Source organism: Ornithorhynchus anatinus, chromosome 4 (genome assembly GCF_004115215.2).
Source record: "Ornithorhynchus anatinus isolate Pmale09 chromosome 4, mOrnAna1.pri.v4, whole genome shotgun sequence".
Taxonomy (NCBI): Eukaryota; Metazoa; Chordata; class Mammalia; order Monotremata; family Ornithorhynchidae; genus Ornithorhynchus; species Ornithorhynchus anatinus.
Window position 1 is genome coordinate 2,825,816 of NC_041731.1, and position 9,493 is coordinate 2,835,308.

Below are 9,493 nucleotides of genomic sequence, written 5' to 3' on the forward strand. Positions count from 1 at the left end.
TTAAAATTGCAGGTTTATTGTTCGCTGAAGACTAGAGGTGGCCCTAGAAAGAATTTTATCCTGACAGAATTAGGTCAGTTATAGATGCTAAGCACTGAATTACATTTTAAGCAGCGTGGGCTAGAGGGCAGAGCGGAGGCCTGGGAGTCAGAAGACCTGGGTTCTAATCCCGGCTCCACCACGTAACTGCTGTGCGCTCTCGGGCAAGTCACCTCACAGCTCTGTGCCTCAGTTTCCTCCTCCTTAAAATGAAAATCTTATATCCTTGTTATCTCTCTTCTTTAGACCGTAAACCCCACGTGAGACGGGGTCTGGGTCCAACCTTGTATTTACCCAGTTCTCGGTATATACTAAGCACTTAAATAACATGATAATTATTTGAATACATTACATACATGGGGTTCGGGGGATTTCTCCTTCTGCAGAGCTTGGGAGCATCATCTCCCTGCTGCAGCCTTGGGCAGGCATAGGCCAGGATGCCCTCCTCCCCTCTTTGCCCTCTCGTACGCGGCCCAGATGGTGGCTGGGTCGGCCAGCTTATAGGGGACCGGCAGAGTAAGGGATGCCCTGGAGGGCAAGGCAGCCGTGATCGAAGAGTCTGTGAGGGAGCTTCCCCTCGGACGTCCACGTGTCGGTCTCGGGGTCGTAGCAGTCGAAGGAGTCAGAGTCCTCGATGTGGCCGTCCGGGGCGAGCCGGCGTCCTCCGGTCACGTAGAGCCTGTCCCCGACAACGGCCGCCCCGTGGTGCATTCGCCGGTCCCTCATGTCGGCACACTTGGAAAACTTATTGGTCTGAGGGTCGTAGGCGAGGATCCTCCTCGTGTAGCCTGAAACGGAAATGGGGAATTGGAGCCACTGGCGTCACCCAAGGAATCGGCCTCTAACGTCCCCTAGGGTCCCTGAATTCCTGTCCCTCTTGGGGATTTGTCACCATTGCCAGTTTTCTCCCAGACAATTAATCAATCAATCGACGGTATTTGGGAAGTGAAGTGGAAATTCATCTTTTATCGGGAATGGGTCACCGGACGCTGGACACGTAAAGCATCCCATGCGGCAAAAGAGAACGAGGAGTCCAAAGGAAGGGAAGGTGTGTACCAGGAGGTGTACAAGTCATCCCGGAAAATGGATGTGTACAAGGAAGACAGCCGGGATCAAGGCCAAAAAGCCCGTTTGCATCACTGAATCTGCTGACCCACGATAAAGGAGTCCCATTTGATCGCTGTTTTTAGAAACACAGTCCGTAAACACGTCGAAGCGACGAGCGTGAGATTAAACTAGTGTCAGAGTTTGAGGGAGTTTAAACCGTTCGGCTATCTTGTGACCAGTATCTATTTGTGTTGTGAGTGTAATGCAGTAAAGATTACTATTTGATTTTGCAACTGACCGCGGAGTAATGAAAAACGAAATGTGGCCCCTCTCTTAGGTCAGGCTATCGGAGGAGCTCAGGTAAGTTTTGTCTTCGTTTCTAGCTATTATGATGATGATGATGATGATGATTATATTTGGAAAGTTCTAACTATGGGTCGGGCACCGTTCTAAGTGCCGAGGTAGATACAGATTAACCAGATCAGACACACTCCCTGTTCCACTCGGGGCTTTCAGACTAAGTAGGAGGGAGAATAGGTATCGCCTCTCCATTTTACAGTTGAGGAAACTGAGGCATAGAGAAATTAAGTGACTTCTGGGTCTGTGCTCTTTCCATTAGGCCTCGCTGCTTCCCTCAATCCCATCTTCACGGGACCCCCAGAGAGGTGCTCTGACTCAGAAAGCAGTTGCGGCTGATGTGCGGAGTCACCCGCTCCGGACCTCCTCTCGGAGTTGAGCCGGAGGCCTCTAAACGCCTTGTGGACAGGGACTGTCTTCAATGTATATATCTTCGTGGATAGTCCCGATAATGTCGACGGTATTTGTTTAGTGCTTACTCTATGCCAAGCACTGTACTATGCCCCGGGATAGACACAAGATAACCAGGTTGGACACAGTCCCTGTCCCACGTAGGGCTCTTCGTCCAGGTAGGAGGGAGACCACTGTCGAATCCTCATTTTACAGATGACGAGAGTGAGGCCTAGAGAAGCGAAATGACTTGCCCAAGGTCACCCCGAAGGCAAGTGGGCGTCTGGATTGGAGCCTAGGTCCTCTGAGTCCCAACGTGGCCTAGTGGATCCCGTTTAGACTGTGAGCCCGGCATCGGGCAGGGATCGTCTCTAACTGTTGCCGAATTGTACGTTCCAAGCGTTTAATACGGCGCTCTGCACGTGGTAAGCGCTCAATAAATACCATTGAATGAATAGAGCCCGAGCCTGGGAGTCAGGAGGACCTGGGTTCTAATCCCAGTTGTGCCATTTTTCTGCTGGGCGACCTTGGGCAAGTCACTTCACTTCTCTGGGCCTCAGTTACCTCGTCTATAAAATGGGATTAAGACCTAGCGCCCTATGCGGGTCAGGGATTGTATCCAACGTGATTATCTTGCATCTACCCCGAGGTTTAGAACAGGGCCTGGCCCATAAAAAGTATTTAACGAATACCACGATTATCATTATTATTTCCTCTAGGCCATGCTGTTTCTGAGTGGCCTAGTTCAGTCCTGTGCATGAAGTGGGTGCTAGACAAATATCAGTAGTAATAAAAATAAATTATAGCAGTCCAGTCTGTATTCTCACCACCATCCCAGGATGGGGAAGGTCCCCGGAGGGGAGTAGGGTCACTGAGAATGACACATGCCTGTTAGTCACCCTTCCTCTGCTTGAGGATTTCGTTTACTGCCTAGTGACATCTCGTGCAAACGTTACCTCCCACAATGATAATTCGATCTCTAAGCACCACTGCAGGGGCGCACACATTTTTGATCATTCTCGTTTCCATTCTGAACCATGTGTTTCTGGAAAGATGGTAAACCTGTGGAGGGGGAAAAAAAATTGCAGAAACTCTATGCTGGGTAAAGTTCATTCATTTTTCTAGATGATTGTACAACTGCACAGATCTATGCTTTTCCTTTTGTCCCGCAATTTATATGCTTGCTTTCCCCATTAGATTATAAACTCCTCGAGGTAAGCACCACATCCTTTACTTATATCACATTTTCCCCATCATTTAGTGTAGCATTCACACTGCCACAAAAGGAATAAAGCGCACAGAGCAGACATGCAATAAAAATCACTGATGGACTGCCTGGTTGAAAGAAATCAGGGTGGATACCTTTTGTGGGTATTGTTATTAAACACGAGCAAAAACTATTGCGGAACAATCCATCTAGATGGCTTCCCCGTTAACCCTGTAGGCCCTGCATTAAATCAGTAAGGTGGACTAAATCGGGAGACTTGAGGTTGAACAGTTTTCCTTTACTGGTAAAATTGTAGCTTGAGTATCAGATGAAAGATAGCTGCACTGTGCAGATAATCTTATCGAGCTCTCTTTATAAGAGAGTCTGGCACATTAAGTAAAAAAACAAAAATAAATATGGAGACATTTAATAGGCGGGATTCAGTTTAGGTCTGGTCTCTGCTCCAAGGACTTTCTCCCGATTCGGCCTGAGGCGGTGGAACCCAACTGCAGCAGGAGAGATACCAGAAACCAGTTCGCTGCTCCTTGTGGGTTGGGCCCGTGTTTAACAACTCTCCAAATGCTTAATACAGTGTTCTGCACATAGCGCTCAATAAATACAACTGATGATAGTGATGATGGTTGCCTCAAGATCTACACTAAGATCATGGAAGGAAAGGCAAAGGGAGCGACGGATTTCTAGCTGCTACTGACTTCATTTTCCTTGGCACGAGTGCCACCCTGCCATCAGTCAATCGTATTTATTGAGTGCTTACTACATGCAGAGCCTTGTCCTAAGCGCTCGGGAGAGTACGCTACAACAGAAGGAGCAGAAACATTCCCTGCCCATAAGGAGCTTACAGTTTAGAGCGGGAGACAGACATTAATGTCCCATACGGAGTTAGCTGGGGAGTCGTAAGGAGAATATATAAATAATCATGAACTAGTGAATCCTTGGAAGGTTGAGTTTAGTGTAATTTACCTTGTTGGCTAGTACGCTGCTTCAAACACGGAAAATACTTAATACACCTCAGGTATAATGATGATGATGTAGGTGGTAAGTACTATTATCTTATTTCACGAATGGGGAAGTAAGGGATGGCAAGATCTCACTTAAGATTACATAAATCCTCCAGCAGCCTAGCCAAAAAAAAAGGAGGTGCAAGAATCTCTGTGCAAAATCATCGGCAAAATCCCGCCCTTGTTTTTGATCGCGGATGAGCAGATGAACCGTTTTCTTAACAAAGCACCACGGCTCTGTTTGGAAATGCCAACCGGATCCTTCCGATACCCCCAGGTGTTCATCCCGGCCGCCTGACGTTCCCATTTGGAAAGCAGAGCTCAGTGGTTGGGAAAAGCACTACCCCAACCTGCTGCTTTTAGTTGTTTTTCCAGCCCAGAGTCTAAAACGGTCACTCACGCTGGCCACGTCTGGGCTCTGCAAAGAATTTGTTTGGTTTGGATGCTTTAGCCCATCCATTTTTGTCTTGAATTGGTAGTTCTGATGATTCAAGGCTCTGCAAAGAGTTATTGAGCTGGCTTCTCATCGGTGCTTGAGGCTGAGTCTTTGACAGCGAATGATCCAGAGGAACCAGACTCCCAGACCCCTTTGATCGGAATCTTTGGGATTATTGGGTAGCGTGGACCCACTCGGGTCCCTTCTCCATTTAGGAGTACAGCATTTTCCCTTCTGTCCCTCTGGCTGAGTATTAATTATTATTACCTACCGCAGAGGTCTCCCCTTCCTTTCCCACGGGAATGGACAGCCACATTCCAAAACCCCTATCATGGCAGTGAGCTCAAATCTCCATTTTATGCCACGGGATGTGATCCCCTTGGGAGCAGTGCGGAGAGAAACTCCCCATCCCTGCCCTTCTGTTTCTCCTCCAGGTTGCTGGATAGGATGCCAGCCAAAGGCCCGTGCTGAAGCCTGCACGGAGCCTCGAGGGGAAGGGTTGAAGAGTTACTCTCGGATTAAGGGTCCCCAGCAGGTCCAGAGATGGCGGCCAGGAGTGGGGTGTGTGCAAGCCGTTGCAGCTGGTGGCACCCAGATCTCCAAGACCTCTGCTGTGAGCCACGCCTCTCCTCACAATGTTCTTAGCAATGGGGAAGTGTTGGGTGGGAGCCTAGAGCTAGGGATGCTATGTGTGGGGGGACCAGGAGGGAACTTAGGTACCTTTCTTTCAAGGCCTCCCCAACCTTGCTGGAATTAGGCCCCTCGGGGACCGAGAGGACCGGCAGCTGCAGAGTGAGTGGGAGAACTGTCGGCTGCTTGAGGCTTTCTCTCCATTTTCTTCCCTCCCCTCCCTTTCAACCTTGGCTGGCTAGGGAGGGCCTTTGCCAAACCGCAGATAAAAGCTCCTATGCAGAGGGGTGAACTGGGCTGACTGGGAAGGGGAAATGGTGTCTTGGTCAGTCAGCTGGAGAGCCCGGACAGAGCTTGTATGGGTCAGAGAGGTTCTGCCTAGAGTAAAAGGTATTTACATGGACCGCTGATGAACTTTAGTTTTTACCACAGGTGAAACGAAATCTTCAAAATCTCATGTATAGCAACTCTCGTGGGAAGCAGTGTGGCCTAATGGAAAGAGGATGGGCCCGGGAGTCAGAGGGCCTGGGTTCTAATGTCGGCTCTGCCACTCGCCTGCTGTATGACTCTAGGCAAGTCACTTCACTCCTCCTCAGGTTCCTCATCTATAAAATGGGGATTAAATCCTACTCCCTCCTACTTAGACCGTGAGCCCGATGCGGGTCAGAGATTGGGTCCGGCCTAATTGTCTCGTATCTACTCCGGTGCTTAATGCAATATCGAGCTTACGGTAAGCGCATTCTAAATACCATTTAAAAAAAAACCCTCGTTAACTTGCAAGATAACATAGTTTCTAGTCGGCAGGGGTGAACCCCGGCTAGTCCGCGTAATGCAGAGATCTAGGCTGAATGTGTGAAATCAGGAAACATTTTAAACTTCTAAACCGTAAGCTTCATTGCCCGATCTAAAGGCTTAAGGTCACAACTTGACATTTACTGAGGGAGAGCGAGAGGTGAGCACCATTCAAAAATGAGGCTTTATCTTACTGAGGGTCAATTATGGTGCCTCGAGAGACTCTATCGTACTCTCCCAAACATTTGGTCCAGTGCTCCGCACCCAGTAAGCCCATGGACTGATGGATGGATCGACAGCCTGAAGACCAACGCTGGTTACCTGTATGAGCCTCACGGGATCTTGCATAACGTCTTCTCCTCCAAAGAGGTAGAGTCTTTGGTCTTTCACAGCCACGGCAGGGTGGAGAACAGCCACGGGCATGCCAGCCATGGATTCCCAGACGTTGGAGATGCTGTCGTATCTCTCCATGGAACTCAGAATCTCCCGCTTGGCCCCCATCCCCCCAATGGAGAAGATGAAGTTCTTGTAGGCCGTGCTCCTGTGGGAATAACGCGGCACCAGCATGGCTTTGCCCTCTCTCCACTGGTTGAGCTTCAGAGAGAAAATATAGACCTGGTCGCCGACGGGGCTCCTCTCCCCGCTCACGGCCATGCCCCCCAGGACGTAGACGTTGCTGTGCAGGGCGACCGCGGCGGCTTTGTAGAGACGCGAGGGCAGCTTGGCGAGGCTCAGCCAACGGCCGGTCTTCTCCTCGAACAGCAGGACATCCCTGGTGGTCTGCTGGCTGTCCTTCCTGCCCCCGAGGAGGATGAGGAATTCTCGGCTGGGATACCTCCGAGGGACGTGGCCCAGCGGCCCGGGGCCCGCGGCGCCGTGGGGAGAGAACGTCTGCCTCTTCGCCGCCTCCAGGATCCTTCGGCAGACCGGGGACGCCTGGAGGAGGGAGTCGTTGATGATGAAATGGAAGAAGAAGGCCGGATGGACGTACTGAAGCCTGACTTTCGGAAACAGGTCTTGGACGTATCCTTCCCGGGCCCGGAGGTCGTGCCTAACCCAGGCCATTAACGTCTCAAACACTTCCTCTTCCTCTCCCCAGAGCTCGTCGTCTCCCAGGTAGTTGCTCAGTTCCAAGGCACAGAGCTCCTTCAGGTCTTCGGAGGCAGCCACTTGCGGGAAGCATTTCAGGGCCAGAGACCGGGCCTGCCTCCTGAGGCTCTCGCAGCTGAAGAACTCCGCGAGCCGGACCATGCTCAGGCAGTTGCTGGGAGCCAGGCGGGTCTGGAGAAAGGAGGAGCAGGCCTCCAACAGCCGGAGGTACTGCATCATGGAGGCGGCCTCCATCAAGCACAGGACGTTATCGTCGGTGATGAGGACCTGCCCCGTGTACACGTACTGGATGATTTGGCCCAGGACGTCGGCACTGATGCCCTTCAGGTCCACTCTGGGCTGGACGCTCTCTCTGAAGTCGTCGCAGAACATTGCCCTGAAGTAAGGGCTGCTAGAGGCCAGCACGTTTCGGTGGCAGGGGACCTCGCGGTCCCCAGAGCACACGGTCACGTCGGTCAGGATCTGCTTTTGCCGTAGCACGTTGAGCTGCCTCAACAGCTCAGAGGAGAAGTCCTGGTCTCTGAAGAGCAGGTCCTCCGCTGAGTCCTCATTCATCCCGGCTCCGGGCGGAGGACTGGCTCGGACGGAAAAGCTGAGATAGTCTCGGCGGCCTGATTGGGGATAATAATTAGGATTATGGTACTTGTTAAGCGCCTACTATGTGCTGAGCACTGTTCTAAGCGCTGGAGCAGATACAGGTTAATCAGGTGGGACACAGTCCCCGTCCCACATGAGACTCACACTCTTAATCTCCACTTTACAGATGAGGTAACTGACTCCCAGAGAAGCGATGCGACTTGCCCAAGGTCACACAGCAGACCTGTGGCTGAAGCAGGATTAGAACCCAGGTCCTTCTGACTCCCAGGTCCATGCTCTAACCACTAAGCCGTGCCGCTTCTGGATGACTAGCCCCAGGACGACAAAGTCTCGTCAAGTAGTCGATGGATCCTTGGACGCCATGCCTTGAGCACCTGGGTGCTTAGCCTAGTGGAAGAAGCACGGGGCGGGGGAGTCAGGAAACCTGGGTTCTAGTCCTGCTACCTGCCTGCTTGTGACCTCGGGAGAATCACTTAACCTCTCTGTGCCTCAACTCCCTCATCTTTAAAATAGGAATAAGCTGTCCGTTCTCCACCCCTGGTAAGACTGTGAGCTTAGATTGGGGCAGGCGCTGCATCCGTTTTGATTATCTTGCACTGACCCCGGAGCTCGGCACATAGTAAACACAAACTATATAATAATTTAATAAACGCCATCATTATTACTGTACTAGGCCCCTGGGAGGGTCCGACAGAGTGGGTCACGTGTTCCCTGCCTTCAAGGAGCTTACAGTCCAACGGAGGTCTGTACTCTCATGTCTTCTCAGGCAGTACATTCAGAATTAAATTTAAATCAAGGAAAGTCGAACGTGGTGCTGGAAACCTCAAGGTTCACTCCGTCTTTTGTCCCCCACCGAATGTAGAACTGGAAGGATGGGACAGCAGCGTTGCCCATGAGCCCGACTGTCAACTCGGAGACCGGAACCCCTTTGGCTTAGTGAGGGCTAACGGTTCCCCTGAAGGCAAATTCACTTTGCACGATCAGAGTCGACTTGTTTAGCTGTTTCTTTCTACAAATCTCAGATTATTCATCAGTCAGTAAACTCATGCACTGCTTCCTGGGTTTAAGTCATTCCCCAAGTATGTAAGCCTGGCAGGGCAGGCTCTGGTAACTAAGCAGACTAAACGGCGGGGGAGGACAAGAGACCGAAACAGAATCGGGTCACTCATTAGCTGCGCTCCGCTGTGCTGGGGGGGGGAATAAAAAAGGGAAGGATCAATGGAGCACATGGAGCGGACGAGGGGCCATCCGAGTTGAGGGAAGTTTCCTCGGTTTGGGGACGATCGACGCCTTCTATCCTCAGAATAATCGAAACATTTACCTTGCTCTGTCCACTACGGGATCCCCTCACGCCTCCGCCATTTATTCTCCCTCGAGATTTTCCACCGTTGGGGCACGGGTGAAACTGCAGACCCGGGTCGTTCCTTTCAGTTGCCAAGTGATTTTTTAGTCAGGGTGGTTTCTGGAATTGTTTATTCTGAAGGCACTTTTGCTGCGCTATGGAGCTCTGTGAGAGAGTCACTGGGCGGGAGACATTGTATACATTCCAGGCTAAGAATAGTCGCGTCTGTACTTTCCACGGTTATCCCATGTGACTTTCCAGTTGCCTCTTGCAACGAGTCGACAGAGTTGAGCGGATGGCTTGCTGTTGCCTTCCTGCTAAGTGTTTACTTCGGACAAATGGAGGCAGAGAGAACGTCTCCCTTACGGAAGACACCGCTCTGAGCTTGAAAATGTCCGGAGTTGACGTCTGGGGCGGCGGAGGGATTCATTCGTTCAGTCGTATTTATTGAGTGTTTACTGTGTGCGGAGCACTGTACTGAGCATTTGGGAGAGTACAGTATCACGGCACTATCACAACAGACACAA

The 9,493-nt window shown here is 51.0% G+C and overlaps 1 protein-coding gene across 2 annotated transcripts; it reads right to left on the reverse strand.

The window, feature by feature from the left end:
• On the reverse strand, positions 1-9,143 carry KLHL38 (kelch like family member 38). Of its 2 annotated transcripts, XM_001511726.4 has the most exons (4): positions 8,946-9,143; positions 6,239-7,638; positions 2,790-2,895; positions 1-827 (listed from the first exon to the last, which is right to left on the reverse strand). In XM_001511726.4, exons 2-4 carry the CDS (start codon positions 7,580-7,582, stop codon positions 538-540), a joined length of 1,740 nt encoding a protein of 579 aa, XP_001511776.2. In that variant the 5' UTR covers positions 7,583-7,638; positions 8,946-9,143; the 3' UTR covers positions 1-537. The 2 variants fall into 2 exon arrangements, with proteins under 2 accessions (XP_001511776.2, XP_007659380.1); XM_007661190.3 differs by lacking the exon at positions 2,790-2,895 and having other exon boundaries at positions 660-827.
• Between the last annotated feature and the right edge of the window lie 350 nt (positions 9,144-9,493).

What these genes read in the sequence shown, in the direction of transcription:
- KLHL38 (XM_001511726.4), bottom strand. Translation starts at nt 7,582, where the DNA reads ATGAATGAGGACTCAGCGGAGGACCTGCTCTTCAGAGACCAGGACTTC. An exon ending in ATCCCGTGAGGCTCATACAG is followed by an intron (nt 2,896 to 6,238) that starts GTAACCAGCGTT and finishes CCCCCTCCACAG; the next exon opens with GTTTACCATCTTTCCAGAAA. An exon ending in TCGAATTATCATTGTGGGAG is followed by an intron (nt 828 to 2,789) that starts GTAACGTTTGCA and finishes TTTCCGTTTCAG; the next exon opens with GCTACACGAGGAGGATCCTC.